The sequence below is a fragment of the Calonectris borealis genome, chromosome W, assembly GCF_964195595.1.
Source record: "Calonectris borealis chromosome W, bCalBor7.hap1.2, whole genome shotgun sequence".
NCBI classification, from domain to species: Eukaryota; Metazoa; Chordata; class Aves; order Procellariiformes; family Procellariidae; genus Calonectris; species Calonectris borealis.
Window position 1 is genome coordinate 26,985,126 of NC_134351.1, and position 20,130 is coordinate 27,005,255.

General features: G+C 38.0%; 1 protein-coding gene across 1 annotated transcript in view; it reads left to right on the forward strand.

Moving 5' to 3' along the window:
- LOC142075024 (ADP-ribosylation factor-like protein 15) overlaps positions 1–20,130 on the forward strand; it is a 220,056-nt gene that overhangs the window by 112,226 nt on the left and 87,700 nt on the right. Inside the window, exons 5-6 of the mRNA XM_075136014.1 lie at positions 1,590–1,649; positions 11,301–11,509. Coding sequence (XP_074992115.1) covers positions 1,590–1,649; positions 11,301–11,509 — 269 coding nt within the window. The remainder of the gene's footprint in view (positions 1–1,589; positions 1,650–11,300; positions 11,510–20,130) is intronic.

Sequence of the window (20,130 nt, forward strand, 5' to 3'; positions counted from 1 at the left end):
CTGAGGGAACAGATAGTGAGTGTTGTGTGAGTAACTTGTGTATATAGTTATATGGCTTTATATTGTAGCTGTGGTTCATGGGCTTGAATTTTATGATTGTCCTTTAGCAACCCTAACTGGTTTTCAGTGTATCCTTGTTTAAATACAGGAACATAAGGTTATTTAATACAACTGTACGTAAACAAAGTAAAACAGGTACAAGAAAATACTGGGTTTTTTCTGCGATGAATAATTAACCCATTGCCTTCGTAATGGTGTTATTAGGAATGTTAAAGAGATCTGACACCTCATTGTGTGGAGAAGATGTCAATGCGTAACTCAAAAGGTTAGAAGGAAATTGTTGAGTAATTCAGTCTGTCTTTTTTTTTTTTATCTTCCTCCCCTTTATCTTTAGAGTTCACCTGAAATTAGTGCAAGTTCACCTGGACTCTGAAAGCAATAGTAACAGCAATGTAATATAGCAGTATCGATCTATCAAAGGAAATCATGAAAATATGATTTATTTTAAAATTAAATTTCTTATATGTTTCTAGATAGTTGCAACAAAATACCATCATTTAGTTAGGCAACTTGAGGAATGAAAATGGATTCTAGGTAGCATCCAAATCAAAATGATGCATATCTAAGCTATTCAGCTTATAATAAATCTACCCATATGTACCATAGCTGTGCTATATTAGAAAATATGGTTGAGAATCCAAGAATACAATGTGGCAACTTCTCCACTCAGTTTTCAAATTATTACCTGTATTTTTGCTTTTCTCATCAACACCACTCAGGTCCATTCCAGTTTTTGCTCCTTTCTAGGAAGAGAAAGAGCAGATGTAATTTTCCCTATATAAAGTATTATATACACTTACATGTATGCATGCACTAAACATGCAGAATCTAGTATGTATTATATTGAGGGATTGCTGGAAGCCTTTCATATTCCCTTTCTCTTGGCTGTCTGAATTTCCAATTAAGGGAAAACATCAAACTTTATTAAAGTTTTTTAGTTTTAAGCATATAATAGGCTAATAGAGGATTGATAGATGCTTCTAGTGTGCTTGTAACCATTTTAATACATACCACTCAAGTCTGTAAAAGGATCTTTCTGTTAATAACATTTATAGACAGGATTAATACTCTAGGTGTAACCAAAACCTGTGAAGTTTAAATGTAAGAAAACAGTGATTTGAACAGCACGTTGTCTTCCATGTCTCCTAAAAATTGCAGAAGGATCACTTCATATTACTGGTAATCTGAAATCTAAACTTTAGTTCCAGATGCATTAAAAGATCATTTTATAAAGGTATATTCCGTACTAACTCCTCACCAAATGGTAGATGGCCTGGATGGAACTTTTGTGCTGAATTTAATGTATGCCAGCTATTTAATAGTATCTTTGCAAATTTCATTGCTCATACTGATTTTTTTTTTCCCACCATCTTATAACTGATATTTTTAAACATCATATTGAAACAGAATTTCCCATGCAAAATCCTGGTTCTTGGTGGAAAAAAGTAGTCTTTTCTGAATGTATGCAATTGATTTCAAATGGCCTCTTTAACAAATAACTTACTAATACTCTTTATTTCTCTTTTTAGGTTTTAGCATAAAAGCGGTGCCATTCCAGAATGCCATCTTGAATGTAAAAGAACTTGGAGGTATAGCGTTTATTCATTTGATTATAAAAACATGCAGTGTCTAAATCTCATCATACCAAACTGTTAGTTGTTTTAAATTTTAAAATGATAAATTTAAAAATTCTAGTGTGGCTGGAATTTAAAACCCGTGTTTCACCACAGCAGATAAAGTTGAGAAAAACTGAACAAATGCTGACTAGAAAGAACAAAAAGTAAAAAGCAGGAGGAGCAGAAGGCTGATAAGTATCTGGTGTATCTCCTTAATGTCATTTCTCAGATTGCAGAGGTTAAGTCATACAGAAATACAAACTGGGCTATAATTTTAGTATGGCTCATGTGGCAGCTCAGGGAAGTGTGTTCCTTGTGTTTATTGTACATATAAGCTTTTACTTATGAGCACTAGCTCAGGTAAGCTATATATAGCTTTCAAATCAAACATAGGCCTGCTTGAATTACTTGAAAAGGAGCTCTCGCTTTATTTACTGATCAAGTTGAACTGCCTGTTCTCTTAAGTTTCTATTTTGATATACCAAGAATCCCTTCCTGCTCCCTGAGAAACTAAAAAAACCACACAATTTCTTCCAAAAATTTAGTCTATAAAATAATGCGTGTAATTTAGATTACTGTGAAGATGTGCTGTGCCCTAGTCCACATTCTTTCAGAATGTACTCTTACCAGGATAACTTGAAATATCTCTCTATTATGCAACTCAGTTGAGTAATGGTATAGAAAGAAATTACAGATTTGATGATTTCCTGTTACGGTGCAGCAATCTCTGGTGGGAACTAAGGATGAAATTGTGTACAATGAACATACAGGAGAATGGGGAAAGACTGGAAAAATAAGGCAGATGATAACACTGTTGTTCAGAAGTTTCTAACAGCGTTTTGCTGATAGAAGTTTGGGATGCTGAGGTTTAATCTCAAGACAGACAATGAAGGTGCAAAGGCAATAGGAAGCTGCTTCTTTGGTTCTAACAAGCATCTTTCCAGCCTGGAGACACAGTGCCTGAAACCACCATTTATTCAGTGTGTTTATTCAGTCATTCGCTGTTGTAATGCTGTCAAAACAGAATGCAAAGTCATAGAATCATAGAATCGTAGAATCATTAAGGTTGGAAAAGACCTCTAAGATCATTGAGTCCAACCGTCAACCCAACACCACCATGCCCACTAAACCATGTCCCTAAGCACCACATCTACACGTCTTTTAAATACTTCCAGGGATGGTGACTCAACCATTTCCCTGGGCAGCCTGTTCCAAGGCCTGATCACTCTTTCAGTAAAGAAATTTCTCCTAATGTCCAGTCTAAACCTCCCTTGGCGCAACTTGAGGCCATTTCCTCTTGTCCTATCGCTAGTTACTTGGCAGAAGAGACCAACACCCACCTCGCTACAACCTCCTTTCAGGTAGTTGTAGAGCGCGATGAGGTCTCCCCTCAGCCTCCTCTTCTCCAGGCTAAACAGTCCCAGTCCCCTCAGCTGCTCCTCATAAGACTTCTTCAGACCCTTCACCAGCTTCGTTGCCCTTCTCTGGACACGCTCCAACACCTCCATGTCTTTCTTGCAGTGAGGGGCCCAAAACTGAACACAGTATTCGAGGTGCGGCCTCACCAGTGCCGAGTACAGGGGGACGATCACCTCCCTAGTCCTGCTGGCCACACTATTTCTGATACAAGCCAGGATGCCGTTGGCCTTCTTGGCCACCTGGGCACACTGCCGGCTCATGTTCAGCCGGCTGTCAACCAGCACCCCCAGGTCCTTGGTCATGGTGTCAGTCGTGATGTGGATATTTATTCAGGCCTAAATCAAGATTATAGGCCCGTTCTAGAGGCCAACTAATAATTTACAGTTGTTTTTTTTAGAATAAGTCTATTTTATAATTTAGTTTGCTATCTTGTATAGGCAGACTTAGAAACTACTGGTGAGATGCCAGTAAAAATACTAACAACATGTTATAGGGTTTAGTAACTTTCTCTGTTTTATGTACTAAAATATATTGTCATATGTTTGTGTTACATTTTTGTAATCCACCCAAAGGCCTTTTTCACAAGCATAGAGAATCAAAATGTTGTGTAGTCATCTTTGAAATTTCATTTAAGACAAAATGTGTTAAGTGCTTAGCAAGAGTGGAGTGATAAATATTGGGGATGCTTGAGTTTCGAGCTGGTTGAGCATGCCCAGGAAAAGAGAGATGAGAACTGTCCTCCCCACTGCTGTTCCTCCTTAAGCTTCATTACCAAAGTAATAAATTCACACTCTTAGGCCAGCTAAATTAATTGTCTAGGTGAGAGCTTGAGAAAAAATAACTTTAAATAGGATTGGTTAAACAAAGCATGTGTATTTTGCCTTAATTTGGAAGTAAAGAGCAAAGGAAGAGAGAGTAGGAGGGGGAGTCACACTGTCATGTGATCCAAATTGAATGTAAAATATGAACCCTTGGAGAAGACGGCAACAGTTGTCAGGTAGTATCTGCCTTGTGAAAAAATGAGGGAGGAGGGTGAAAATGTTGTTGAGCTATTAATTAAATTTAATATTTGAATAGTTATGGGAAAACCACCCTCTTCCTTTGTTCTGTGGAGAAGGAGGGGAGTACTGAACACCCTTCTAGCAACATAGCCTGGCAGAGCAGCTACAATTTCATCTATTTAGTCATCAGAAAACTGATCCCACACGTAAATGCCAGCCTAAGTCATCCTCACAGGGACGTACTAACACAAAGCAATAAAATCTCCGTACTGTATTTGACTAAAAGACAGCTGACACCTCTACAAAATCTGGTTGTGCAGTGCATGCAATGCCATCTGCAACATAGCTGCGTCTAACAGTTTACAGAATGTCTTAGTAGATGAAATTTTTAGATGACCCTGATGAGCTGTCCAAGCTGTGAGTCGCAGAGAGATATTCAGCTTCCAAAAGCATTAAAGCTAGATCTGTTTGCTATCAGTCATACTCAGCCTGCTGTTCAAATGGTGCCTAAGCCCAGGCTCTGTCACATAATTTCCCAATTTCGTAGATAAGAGAGATCATTTGCACCTGCTTACGGATCTTAACTTGAGTCCTGAGGAAGCTCAGATAAGGATTCAGCGGTAGCCATCTTTCCACTGTTCTTTGAAAACATTCTTTTTCTACAGTTAGCTTTTTACAGTGTGAATAGACAACCTGTTGCCTATCTTATTCAAAACAAGTAGGAGCCATGTAAGCAACACCTATCAAAGCTATGTACAATAGGATAAGCAAACCACAAAATTTCCTAGTACATTTTTTGTGGGGTGGGGGGCTGCTTTTTTGTTGATGGGATGTTTTGTGGAGAGAAAAGTAGAAACTTTGGTTTGCTAAAAATTCTCTGTCTCCTGTTGCACTTACAACTCCATTTTCTTCAGGCTGAATCAAAGGGTATAGCAGCCTAGTTTAGCATTAGAAAAGATACCTATGTTTTATGAACACACACCCCCACCCCACCCCCAAAAAAAAGTTTTTAGTTTTTATTCTAGCCAGAAATGGCTTTGATCCTTTCAAAGGCTAAAGCAGATTCAAACTTTGTGAGCCAGTCAGCAGAAGGGCTAGACAGACAGAACTAACACAGCTGTGGTATGTCTACTAGACTTAAGTGCCATAGAGATAGATGCATAAAGAGCATTTTGAGCTTTAGTTGAGATTACCTGCACTGTTACCAAAGGTATGACTACAGCTCAGAGGAGGGTACATCTGAGCCTTGCTGGGTGCTGACAGCAGTTGTCAGCCTGGGGAGTTGTGCTGCTGCTTCAGAGATCCCGGCTGTTATCGAGTCCTTCAGCAGAGGTGGGGTAATAGGTAGAAAGGAAACTGGTAGGTGATTTTCTTGTTGCCAACCATTCGCTTTGCTTGCCCTAGAGGACTTACTGTGTGTTTGTGCCTTAAAAATTAAAAAAAAAAAAAAAAAAAAGGGGAGGTGATTTTGAGAACGGCTGTCATACATAAAGTCCAGTTTAGTATGGTGTGCCACCTACTGCAAACTATTAAAGCTTCAGACTTAAATAAATCTTAGAGCATATTGCAGGGCACATATTTTCTTATCTTCCTTTTAAAATAATCTGTAAGGTTTTTTATAAACTTTTATGAACTTTTAATTAACTTCATGGTCCTGACTAGAACAGGAGATTTTTGTTTCAAATTGCATGTTTTATTTTAAGATGGTAGTGTAATACACATGCTGAAGTAGATCAAACTGACTTTTTGCAGGCAAGTGTAAATATGGTGTTTTTAAAAATTCCAAATGCTTGCAACCTAAATGTTGTTCTAACAGTTTTAAATATATGAATAGGTGGAGATTCAAAGTTGGAGACAGCACCTAAGTTACCTAATAGGGAAAATACTGAAGGCTTGACTTCCAGATTAATCTCACTAGGGAAGCCTGGAAGGTAGACAAGAGATGACAGAGATGGTTTCCATAAACTTCAGTTTGATAAGAAAAGTAGAAATAAGCACAATAAATTATGCATATTTCTGTTTTTTGTATATATTGAAGATAAAAGGAGAATATTTATTCCTCAGCGTTTTTGGGGTTGTTTCTTTTATGCTGTTTGTTCAGAGTGTTGTTGAATTGCTGCAATGAATATAGCTGATATAGCAATCTCAAAATGTTCTTCCTTGAGGGAAAAAAACCTGCCAATTCCCTGCTGCCATGCTTTGTGTATGATTGCAGGAGTACAGTGCCTGAAAAGCTGGAGAAAGCAGGCTGTGATCTCTTGGTCTTAAACCCTAGGAAGCAAAAGTCCTGGAACTTTTGAACCTTGAGGAAGGTTTTGGCTTAGCATCTGTATTGCTGCTTAGCAATAAGCAGTAGCAATACAAAATAGCCATCGAAGCGTGACTGACATTACACCCGTGGGAAACTTCTATATCTGTGTGTGGATGTGTCTGTCAATGTGGACAAATTGCATGTACATACAAAGTGGGTATCTTAGAAAGGATTTATAACTTTATTTGTAATAAAAAGGAGAAAACAGGTTGAAAAATAGCTCATGTAAAAAATCAAAAATCTATATGCTATATTTCTTCAAGGGGATTACTGGGAGATCTAAACAGAAAGTATGCCTGAGATAGATAAGAAGCAGCCAGATCTCTTAAAAATGTGTTAAGATTTCTAAGATTTCAAGCATCTTCCTGATTACCTAAGAAAACATGGCAGTTTTTCTTGTGAGGAAGTGATGGAAAGTGAAGTTATAAATCCTACGTAGGTTTAGAAACAGTTATTTCAAAAGCCTTTTCATAAGGTTTTTCGGGGAGGGGGTAAGGTATATTTAAAAATTTTGCAAGAACATACAAGAGTTATTTTTTGTTTGGGTTTTTTTCCCCTTTCCTTCCTTCTTACTCCCCCACCAATGGGGCAGTCTTTCAGGCAAGAAGATTTTTATGGTGCAGTTGACATATTCCTTGTCATCTTTTAATCTTTTTGCTAGTTATAAACTGTCTGTTTAATATCAGTAGAGGAATTAACTATGTAACTTTTTATCAACTATATAACCTTCAAAATAGGTAGGTGTCTTTATTTCAGGTGAGTGGATGTTATATTTGAAGTGGTAGAAAAACTGGTTGCAGCCTGCATTCTTTCATGGCCCCAGGTTAACTATTTTTGGTGGGAAGGAAAAAAAGTTCTTCCCTGGATTGAGAATATAACTTCTCTGGAGCTGTGTTGTATTCCTCCTTCTGTTCTGAGGTGAATAAGAGCTTTCATGCACAGGCTAGACTATCTTAAAGCAAGGGCTGCGTGACATTTGTTGTGCTCTCGATGGAGACTTGCTGTAAGTTTGACAACTAACAAATTTGATGCCTTTAAATTGCTTTCAGTGAATTTTTTTCTGTAATGCTATGTTCTTTTCTGAAATTACTGAAAAGGAGGGAATTGAAGGTAGCCTCAGACTGCTGTGAATAAAGATGTAAACAGAAGTATTCATAGGCAAAAGAAAGATTTGCAGCTCTGCATTTTGCATAATATTTACAGGAGTGCATAATTGTGCAACTTGTTTTGGATGTGTATTAAACTGCACATAACTCTCAAACTCTTCCCTCCAGCTTCCAAGGGGCATTTGAGAGAGTACTTATTTGCACTGATAAAAATAATAAACTGTGTTAATATGGAAACACTATACCCTTGGCTGATAATCAAAAAGAATTTATTTATTTGATATTTTAAAAATTACAAATGAAAACTGTTTAAAATTTTAAACAGTTACTTGAATAATCCTGCCCTGTAGTAATGCTGAATGTCTGGGGTTTTTAATTACAGCACCTCGTAGTTTTTCTATAAGAAGAGGTTATTTTTTTTCCTTTTATAAAGTAATTCAAACCTACATTTGATGACTGAATACTATCTTTTCTTTTCTAATAAAGATGGTGGGTTGTTTGTTTGTTTGGGGTTTTTTTTCCCCAATTTATTTGTAAATGGGATGTTTTAGTCACATCACAGGACTTTTGGCTCCTGTGGGTTCGTTGCTGAGGGAAACAAATCGTATGCCTGGGCACGAGTTGTGGTTCTCGCCTGTCTCTGAGCAAAATACTACACTGAATGTCACATTTTAGTGAACCTCTCGCATAACACGTTCCCTAGGTCTAATGTGAATTGTTGTTATGTTTTTCTGATGCTTTGGGGATTTTTACCTGAGTGTTTTCTTTTGTTTTCTTTTTTTTTTTTTCTTAGTTTAGGCATGAAGTGATTGAAGAAACAGCCATGTGCCTGCAAAGCTGTTAGAGAAACACATGATTAGGCTGACAAACCTAAATGCTTGTCTCGTGTGTTACTATTGTTTGATAGGACATTTTGGGTACCAGTAAAGTTTCTGGTTTCATTTCAGTAGTCTCTGAGAGCCTGAGGATGTTTAATAGATGCACATTACATTCTGGATTGTCGGAAAACTCAGACTTTGAATTTCCCTGTCTTAGAAACCTTTGGAATAGAGGAAAAGATTAATTCATAGGATAGTCTGTGCTAAACTACACCTTTAAAAACAACTGCTTGCTCTGTAAGACTAAATTTGTCATACTGTGAAGTGTGATGGCTGGATCATTATTCACAGGCCAACGTTTCCTGCCCAGGATAGCACTACAACATACTACCTAATGCTCTGGAGAAAGAAGCTGAGAACAGATTGTGCTCCCTGGATATGAAGAGTTAAGGAAAAAGAATATAAGCTCATTTGTCTTGTAGAAATTGTGATTTCCAGTTGCTAATAGCTTATTGATGCCGAGAATTATTTTTCAAGTGCATTTGCCGGAAAAATGAGTTAAAATGGCACCCCGAGGTACAGACTTTCTCAGTCTTCTTTCTTGTCTGCTTAGTACAAATTCTTTTATTCTTAAACCTCAGGCTGTGATTTCGTCAGAATTGAAGTGTAAGCAAGTTCAGAGCAGGTCACTATTCTAATGGAAAATCTTGAAGGAAATACCAAGTTTTGTTAGGCATTATTAGGTGGTTCTTAGAACTATGCCATGGTGACTGGCCAGGGCTGGAGAGAAAAGGAGTACTATGCTTTGGTGGTATTTCTTTTGGGACAGTTGATGTGGAGAAACAAAGTTCACCAGCTAAAGAACCTGAACCAAAAAGATAGGGCCATAAGGTCAACAAATCATCATACTGCTTTTCTGGCTCCAGTGTCTCCTGTGGGGATCCATGTGCTGCTTTCTTCCATGTGCCTGGATACAAGAGGTCAAATGCTCTGCAGTACATCACACAATTTTTCTCCTTAGAAATAGTACAGTTACAGAGATAAGACTCAGGGTCTGGCAGCGACATGTGGTTGAAAAGTAGCTAGCTGAAGCTTAGAGTAGATAAGACAGAAGTTATATTGCTGGGGGGGGGAAAGACCTTCAAAGAACTGATCATGGTGTTGGCCTTTCAGTTCATTGAAAATTATTCTCTACCAGTTTTTAAAGTAATGTGATACTTCAGAAGCCTGTGACGCTGCTGTGTGTGGCTATGTAAATAGTGTCCCTCTGGCAACTTGCTCTACTTGGTTCTGACATAGACAGCTGTTTGGAAAGACTGGGACATCTAACAGATGCTATGAAATTATTTACAAGTACAATTGATAGATATTATGGTGGTACAGAAACATAGAATTAGCTTTCAATGCAATCCCTTTTCTGTATAAGTAATGTTGATCTTCAGAAGTTGATAAAATAAATGAAACACCTGTCCTATTTGTGTGTTGTTACTTTATGAGTCTGGTTAAATTAATAGAGAAATTAAGCAAGGTCTTGACTAAATCCCATGACCATTTACCTTTAGCCATCTCTTTAGATCTCTTGCAGAAAAACACTGTTCAGGTCTGACTTCAGTATCCTCTATAGGAAAACGTGTGTGTTCACAACATTCATTAGCCACCTAAATTGTGCTAGGTGCAGAATACAGAAACTGAGTGCTTAAGGTTCTAGTGTGGCTGGTACAGAGAAGGGAGTAACTCCATGTAGTGAGATTTGAATAATCTGAGTTGGATGCCTAAAGTGTATGGTGTAAATTCCTCCTTAGCTATTGATTTCTTCACCTTTGTTTAGTGGCTGTCTTTTCTGTTGCACAGTGTACAAATTAAGTGAATATTTTAAGTATCGTATTGGTATCTGTGTCTACATTAAAGTTCACTTCTCTATCTTAAAGTAAGAATAGTGTCTGTAAAGGATACTTTCAGCACATTTCTGCGAATCACTGTCTTGCAGACATGTCAAGCTTTCTACTAGAGTATTGCTGCTGCTGTTCACTTTTTAGTGTTAGTCCCCATGAGTGTAGTGCCAGATTCAGACATACAAAGTATAGCCCATATCCAAATCATAGTTTAGATAGTTTGACAGCTGTCAAATACAATTTTTTTAATTTTTTTTTTCCTACCTCAATGTTACAAACGTATGCTGCTCTCCAGGGGAGACAAAAGCTTTTTATAGATAACCTTATTGTTTGGCTTCTGTTGAGATGGCTGAGTGCCGCTGAACTGTGTCCTAAAAATTACTGTGGCACATGAGCCTGTATAGTCACTCATGTGTCTACTGTTGGGCTCTTCCAGAATCCTTAGTGTGGTTGACAGAGCAAAAGTAGTTGAAATGAATGCCTTTGCATGTTGTCACTGTTCAACTCACTATTGTATCACCATTCTCCTCATTAAGTGTCTAATTACAACTTTAATAGGCTTTCCTGACACCTTTTTTCCAGTTATGAAGTGTTTGCCTGATAGTTTGGAGATGAACTGGAAGGCCTTATCATGCTCAGAAATGAGCAACTGCCTACAGGTTATGGCAAGGAGCTACAGGTTATGGCAAGGAGCTGCAGGGCTAAGGAAAAAAGAATGGGCAAAGGTTTATATATTACTACCAAGATATTTCAGTGAGAAGGTATAGGGTTAGGCTAGGTGGCACTGGAAGCATGGTAGTTCTGCCAGTACTCATTAATGGAGCAGAAACTTTCAGGGATAAAGAACTGCATTGACTCAAATTCCTTCCTTATTTAAACAATGTTAGTTTGACGTTTGTGTGTGTGTTGGATTTATGGTTGCTTTTTTCCTTTTTATTCTTTCAATTATGTATATTTAGGAGAGAAAATTTAGTCCATTGCTTTGATTGTTATAAGTAGAAGGGTTATTTTCAGATACAAGTGTTAAATCTGTTTAACTATACTTGTTTTAATTAGTTCTTATTATTGTCTTGAAAGGGACTGACAATATCAGGAAATATTGGAGTCGTTACTACCAAGGATCCCAAGGGGTAATATTTGTATTAGACAGTGCCTCCTCTGAAGATGATCTAGAAACTGCTAGGAATGAACTGCATTCTGCTCTCCAGCACCCACAGTTATGTACTTTGCCGTTTTTAATACTGGCCAATCATCAAGACAAGCCAGCAGCTCGCTCCATACAAGAGGTATGTTAACGTGGCAGCATCTTGCCTGTTTGTATTTACTATCTGCACACCACTGACCCAGTATTACATATTACCCTGACATCCTAGTTAAGGACTGGCCTCAGTTACTCTTCGCTGTAAGTACACAGACCAAGAACAGTCCCAGCCCCTAAGAACTTAGTCCAATGCACTCTATACAGGCTTAGTTGTTCTGGAAAACAGACAAGTAATACTTGGATACAAACACAGTTCTCCTGCTTTCACCATATTTTGCTTAAGGAAGAAAAGATGTTTTTAAACTACTCTTATCAAAAGCTGCTGGGACAGTGATTTTTTGTTTTGCTTGGGTTTTTATTTGCTATTAGTTTTAATCTTGCACTATCCCATTACTCCATTCTTTGCAACTGCTTAAACCAATAGATTGCAGCCATGGGTAGTCTTTTATGTAAAAGTTTTTTTCTTAATTGTTATGTACTGATGTGAGGGCAGAGTTGCAATTCCTGTTCTGAAGTCCTTAACCTGTTCTGATTTTCTTATTTTAAGGAGTAATGTCTTTGTCTAATTTGTAGCTATCACATAGTAAATTACATAATTGTTCTATTCAGTGTACCTTTTGCTCTTAAGTTTCTAAAAATTCTTCTTATCTACATTCCTATCATGTCACATACCTTTGAGGAAATGCTGAAAGTTACCGATTCTTCATGAGAAGCTCCACTTATTCTTCTGAAGTTGTAGGAAGAAATTAAACTTTGATTGTGTCATTCTGTTCATAAATGTCATTTAAAGGACTCTTCCCATTAAAGATTGTATGTGAAATCTCCTGTTTGTTCCATGAGTGGTGTTTTTTACTACGGCAGAGTCAAAACTGTTTCAGCACCTTACTGTGCTGCTTTGTATTTAAAATTGTTGCTTTCTTAGATGCGCTTTTGTCTAAAATATGATCTTTCTGAAGAATGCCAGTTCAATTCAATTAAAAGCTTATTGATCTGTAGGATAACTGCTATTTGTACAGTATAGTTTTCTGTACATTCTGTATTGTTTTATTGCTATTTATGTCTCTTTAGTTAGCAAAGAGAAATAGAGGATAAAATGTTAAGCTTATGTGTTAAGAAGGAGAAATGTAAATGTGACTGGGGTATAGTGATGTTTTTATTATTTGATTGTTTTTATTATCGGAGGAAGAGAGTGAGAATCATGTAAGCTATACTGTAAAATGTTTTATTAAATTGTTGGTCCTTTCCTCCAAGAATCCATGCTTAGGAAAGAAAAAAAAAAAACAAACAATCCCAAAAGAAAAACCAAACCAAACCAAACAAAAACCCGAAATAAGGAATTTGGATTTAGTATATCAAGTTACATAAAAAGGTAAACTGAAATGATGCAGGGATAGAATCTACAAGTTCTAGGTCTTGTTCGCCTAAAAACAGATTTAGGAAGAAGTAATGAATATTTAAAGAAAATTTAATATATATTTTAATATATCAGTTTATTAGTTTCTTCTAGTTTATTGTGCAGTGTAAAAGCAAAGCATGTATTCCTAAGCCTTCCACTTAGAAAAATGACAGTCCTGAGACACAACTGGTTTCATTTTATTCATCCAAATATACCCAAGGTGTTTTGATTTTACTTTTTTCATAGAGCAATGCAGATTACAATTTCCATCAACGGAAGTGCTTTTTTCACAATTTAAGTATTTTTAAGCCTTTATTATTTTACTGCTTTTTTCCTTTTTAAAACCTCCGAATTGGGTTTACAGTTAATTGAAGATTTTGATTATAAATCTCATTTAAGAAATGTTCCTTCTCCGGTGTCATGAGAATAGTGAATACAGGAGAGGAACAATGTCTTTATGCCACGTGACATATGCCAGTTAGTTTGCTTTACAGCAAGTTATAGACTTAACTCTCCATTTTGCAGTTGAGCACACGTGGATAGACTTTTGGGCCTGTACTGAATCTTTTGTGTATTTAGAGTTAGCATTTCTTCTCTTTTATTGACAGTTCCCTCATTTTCTCCTTATCCCTCTGCATCATTACCAATTGCTTGATACCTCAGTAGAGGAATAGATCTTTATGTGGTTACAGTAGCATTTAAATATGTTTCTACTGCATGCTCTTCATAAAAAAAAAAATCTTTCAGTGTATTTTCATAGCAAACAAGTCTTGCTACTTTGAGTCTGTATGAAATGCTGAATACAAGAATTTTGTTAAATGCGCACAGCTTATGCGTATTTTCAGAAAAAAAAAACTTGTATCAAGAGCTCAGTGTATGTCTTTGAAATTCTTTACTTAAGAATAGTGGAAAACAAAATTACAAAAGAGAAATTAAGGAGAATGTCACAAAGTTGTTACTGGTATTCTGTCCCTGAAAAAATTATGTCCTGTATTTGCTGTGAATGCAAAGCGGGAGCCTTACTCGGTCGATTTTGCCGATGTTGAAATAGAAATTTCTTGCTTTCCTAAAGGCTTTGCTGTGTTTTTGTCCTCATTATTGAGGTGTGAAATGAAAAAAAATAAAATGCTGAATCATCATAGAACTATTTCTTAGTTCAAAGAGCATTTTTAAAGCTTTAACAAAAATAATGTGTTGAGCATTGAGTTTTATTAGACATTTTTGCAGAACTAAGTCCATTAAATATAGGTATTGCCTTACTTTTTTGTGTGTCATAAGACAAATGAATCACAGTTGAAATTTAGAAGTATGTATGCATTCTTTTAGACAACAAGTTGCCTTTTTTTAATGGATATGAAAAGACCCCTTGGAGTATAATTAAAGAAAATGTCTGAGTGGTGCGTGATAGGAATTGTAGAAAAATATTTATCTACAACAAAAATCCTTCACAAAAATGTACAAGTGCCAAGCAGTTTCTACAACAGATGTTAGTTATATTTATTATTGGGAAGTGCAGTTGCTTCAGTTTTTCAGAATTTTATATTTTATTTTTAATGTGTTTTCTTCATGCATTGCTTAGGTAGAAAGAGTATTGTAGAAGCTGCATGCTGTAACTATTAAGCAATGTCATGAATAGTTCAATTCAAAATGATGACTATTTTTAAGAATAGCCAATTAATTTGTTTAATTTATGAAATGTAATCGAACCTAATTAATTTTGCAGGCATGATTGGAGAAAATACTTAATATTATTGAAGTGGTTAGGAAAAATTACAGGAGAAGCTAAGTTGAAATACTAATCAGTAAATGTAAACCTTTTTTCCTTTGTTCAGTTGCTGGTTGGCTGTTTCCTATTTTTTTAATTTTAAAATGAAACCAAGAAAGTACATTTGACACTTTGTTCTAGAAACTATAAATTAAGATTTCATTTTAAATATTGTGCCTCTTATTTCTGTTATGTCAACTTGTATGGTATTTATTCCACCTTCCCAAGTCAAAGATATTTTTAAGTTGTTTTGATGTTCTTGTGACAGTAGCACATATTTAAGTGTTTTCAAACAGCTACTAAATTATTTCAACTGAGCCATGTTGAAATAAAGACTGCATATATTAACCAGACTGTAAAACTCAGACAATCATATTTGAGTCAATAGGCATGTTGCAAAATAACCTTATTTTATTTACAATAATGAAGAATCAATCATATGTAAGTCAGTTCTTACTGCTGTTTTGGAAACCTCCTGAATTAGTAAATATAGTTACAAGTGAAAAATAAATTTAGTTACTTGGCAGATGGGAAGATGGTTTAGTAGTGGCATATCAATTTGTTTGGCCACTGTTTCCAAAATACAGGGTGCAATTCTAGAACAGTGTACCTAATTATATTTTTTAATAAGTATCTTACTGATGGAGTGTGCTGCTGGTTTTCCATCACAAAGGTGCTTTTGATTATAAGAAGTGTTTTTGATTAGTCAGATTTCTGTTACAGGCTTAAAATATTACAGGAGATTTATGGTGATAAGAGCACTGTAAATTGCTTTGCAAGGGAACAGCAGCATGACTATGATTACCAACTTGTTGATTTTTATTTTGGAATCTATGCTACTTTGTGTAATAATATCGGAAGCTGGATGTTGCAGTGGATTCCTGTGATTTGAACCAGTATGCAAACTGAGAGTTGCTTTCCTCCCGAGTCAGAGCAATATTTAGGAGTCGCAGGTAAGATGGGTTGGAAGTTGTCCAAAGCCACTGTACTTGAGGAACAGGCTGTGCTGAGCAAACACTCATCTGAATCTGTTGAGGACTTCTGGAAGCCATGTAGGACTGGCCAAAGTAGAAACCAAATCGAACCATGGAGCTTTGCCAGTTCGATGGTGAAGCAGCTACATGTTTGGGTGGTGGGGTGTTGGATTTGGGGAGTTTCTTTGGGTTTTGGGTTTTTTTTATATTTAAGGCTGTTTTCAAGATTGCAGTTGGACTAGATGATCATTGTAGGTCCCTTCCAACTGAACTATTCTAAGATCATATATGTGAAGACATTCATAAAGTATAACCTTTGGTGGGTTTTCTTTTAGTTATCCAAAAGTGCAGGCAATTAATACATTTCTTTCATATATATAAGTTGTTGACCACTAGTACCAGGGGAAATCATTGAAGATATATTCTAAATTCCCTTTTTAAAAAATGCTAGAACTTTTTAATATAGACTTACCAGTAGACAGTGAATCAAAAGTCTTCTCAGTCTATTTTAAGATTATATTATCTTTTTTTAATATTGTTGTCAGGGAAAAAAAAGGTGAAAAGATTATGTAATGAGCTGATCATAAGTGCTTTTTTTTCCTCTTGCATGCAAGATCTTACTTTAAAGTTGTGATGTGTGAAACTCCAGAGGAAAGTCTTTCCCACTTTCCTTTTTTCTTTGATAGAGCAAGATTAAAAATATCTTTGAATTACAAACAATATTTTCAAAAGCAAATGTGAAAGGTTGATCCCATATTTACATAGATTGTGATGTATTTATCTATTTGAGAGTATTTTAAAGGCGTCTGGGTTTTGAATTGTGGTTTTCTGCTAGCAGAAAAGTGGAGGGTGACTCTCCTTATGAAAAGAGCCACCTGAGTGATGTGAGGGCTAATATCTGTTACCCTGCCAGTTTCTTCTCTGTTTTTTTTTTAATGTCTGGAAATAATTTTGTAGATAAACAATGTCATCTTGATGCCTTAAATGTCTTAAAGCTAAATAACCATCGCAGGAGAATGTCCAGGTTTGTCAGCATCTGCGGAGGCCCTTACTCATGTGAGGGAGCTGGAGCGCTATAGAAACTGCACTTTCTGAGCCTGCTGATGCTTTATGGTCTGAGTTGGCTGCATATATGACAGGCTTAATTCCAGGACTTAATTACTTCTTTGTATTTTGTGTTAGGGGGATCAGTGTCTTTATACTATTTTGCCATAGTTCATCCCTTTTGTAGCTTCTGCTAGTTTAGGGGAAAATAGTTTCTTTTTGGAAACCCTTTTAACTTATCAGTGTGTGAGTATTATTGTAGATGTCATTACTAACAATCTGAAAAACTGTGTTGAACAGTGACACGTGAGGAGGCTTAGCTTCAGAGAGTGTGCACTATCTCAGCTAACAGCTTTGAACAGATAATGCCTCCAGCACCAGGTACTACAAAACCAACCTGAAGCAGAGAGTGAAAATGGAAGTGCCCTTTGCAGACTGTCCCGTTCTCACCCAGGTCAAGCTTCTCAAATTAGTTACCCAATCTGAATTCTTAAAGACCAGCTGTTGCAAATCTGTGTACTTTGACAGGGACATCTATAGCGAAGTTAAATTGGGGGCAGATTTTTGGGTTCCTCAAGAAACTGTTTCTGAAATGATTTATCTTCAAATTACTGCAGCAAATAGCCAAAATATGGATTCCTACCCTGTTTTGAGATCATAGTGACCTTAATGACCTTAATATTTGCAATCCCCTCACCGCAAATACTTCTCATCCAAGGTGTGTCCCCTGATATTTGAAGATTGTTTTGGAACTGGACTCTGCTATTTTGAGTATTGGCTGCTTCCTTCACAACTGTGGCCTTTGCGGGAACAGAGGAGTTATTTGTCAGACTTCAGTTATGAACACATTTGCAGGAGAGGAGGACATTATTAAACTGATGATTAGGAAATATTAGTTTTGCCATGTTTAGAACAATGCAGAAATAACTCCTATTTACACGTCTCATAGGAAATCGCTTTCTGATTAAAGAATTTCTTCAGAGCTGATAGGGAGATGATTTAGATATCAAAAGATCTTAAAATAAAATAATTCTATGATTCTAATGTAAATACAGATTATTTTTATTTAAAATGTTTTTTTATTTCTTTATATTGCAAGTAGATCCACATCCTAGCTGGATGTAAAGAGCGAAACAATTTCATACAATTGCAAGTCTGTGTTCAATGTAAATATTTAGCAGGTAGTGTTAATCATTGCATAGTTAGAATGATCATACTAATAGCAAGTTGGGTAGTAAATATTTATTGCTGCAAAATGCAAGTGACCATATAAAGAAATTAAAATGAGAAACTGCAAATCTTGGAAGAATCATAGAATCATAGAATCATAGAATCATAGAGGTTGGAAAAGACCTCTAAGATCATCATGTCCAACCGTCAACCCAACACACCATGCCCACTACACCATGTCCCTAAGGGCCTCATCTACACATCTTTTAAATACTTCCAGGGATGGTGACTCCACCACTTCCCTGGGCAGCCTGTTCCAAGGCCTGATCACTCTTTCAGTAAAGAAATTTCTCCTAATGTCCAGTCTAAACCTCCCTTGGTGCAACTTGAGGCCATTTCCTCTCGTCCTATCGCTAGTTACTTGGGAGAAGAGACCAACACCCACCTCGCTACAACCTCCTTTCAGGTAGTTGTAGAACGCGATGAGGTCTCCCCTCAGCCTCCTCTTCTCCAGACTAAACAGTCCCAGTTCCCTCAGCCGCTCCTCATAAGACTTGTGCTCCAGGCCCTTCACCAGCTTCGTTGCCCTCCTCTGGACACGCTCCAGCACCTCCATGTCCTTCTTGTAGTGAGGGGCCCAAAACTGAACACAGTATTCGAGGTGCGGCCTCACCAGTGCCGAGTACAGGGGCACGATCACCTCCCTACTCCTGCTGGCCACACTATTCCTGATACAGGCCAGGATGCCATTGGCCTTCTTGGCCACCTGGGCACACTGCCGGCTCATGTTCAGCCGGCTGTCAATCAGCACCCCCAGGTCCTTTTCCTCCTGGCAGCTTTCCAGCCACTCTTCCCCAAGCCTGTAGCGTTGCCTGGGGTTGTTGTGGCCGAAGTGCAGGACCCGGCACTTGGCCTTGTTGAACCTCATACAGTTGGCCTCGGCCCATCGATCCAGCCTGTCCAGGTCCCTCTGCAGAGCCTTCCTACCCTCCAGCAGATCAACACTCCCGCCCAACTTGGTGTCGTCTGCAAACTTACTGAGGGAGCACTCGATCCCCTCGTCCAGATCGTTTATAAAGATATTGAACAAGACCGGCCCCAGTACTGAGCCCTGGGGAACACCACTCGTGACCGGCCGCCAACTGGATTTAACTCCGTTCACCACAACTCTCTGGGCTCGGCCGTCCAGCCAGTTTTTTACCCAGCGAAGAGTGCACCTGTCTAAGCTGTGAGCCGCCAGCTTCTCTAGGAGAATGCTGTGGGAGACAGTGTCAAAGGCTTTACTGAAGTCCAGGTAGACCACATCCACAGCCTTTCCCTCATCCACTAGGCGGGTCACCTGGTCATAGAAGGAGATCAGGTTGGTCAAGCAGGACCTGCCTTCCATGAACCCGTGCTGGCTGGGCCTGATCCCCTGGTTGTCCCGGACATGGCTCGTGAGCACCCTCAAAACCAACCGCTCCATAATCTTCCCCGGTACTGAGGTCAGGCTGACCGGCCTGTAGTTCCCCAGATCCTCCTTCCGGCCCTTCTTATAGATGGGCGTCACATTGGCGAGCCTCCAGTCATCCGGGACTTCCCCAGTTAACCAGGACTGCTGGTAAATGATGGAGAGTGGCTCGGCAAGCTCCTCCGCCAGCTCCCTCAGTACCCTCGGGTGGATCCCATCCGGTCCCATAGACTTATGAACGTCCAGGTGGCGTAGCAGGTCATTAACTTCTTCCTCTTGGATTATGGGGGGTTTATCCTGCTCGTCGTCCTTGTCTTCCAGCTCAGGGGGCTGAGTACCCTGAGGATAACCGCTCTGACTACTAAAGACTGAGGCAAAGATGGCGTTGAGTACCTCAGCCTTATCCTCGTCCTTGGTGGCAATGTTCCCCCCCCCGCATCCAATAGAGGATGGAGATTCTCCTTGGCTCTCCTTTTGTCATTAATATACTTGTAAAAGCATTTTTTGTCGTCTCTCACGACAGTGGCCAGGTTGAGTTCTAGCTGGGCTTTTGCCTTTCTAATTTCCTCTCTGCACGACCTAACGAGATCCCTGTACTCTTCTTGAGTTGCCTGCCCCTTCTTCCACAAGTGATAAACTCTCCTTTTTTTCCTGAGTCCCAGCCAGAGCTCCCCAGAAGCTGGATTTGTCTGTTCTCTTTGAGTCACTGGCATGGGAGGAAATAATGGTGAGCAAAAAAGAAATTAAGATGATCTGAAAAGGAATTGTAAAGTCTTTTAAAGGATTTATAAATAAAACTATCTAGAATGGCTCTACTTTTTTTTGAAAATCCCTTTATAAAAAGGTG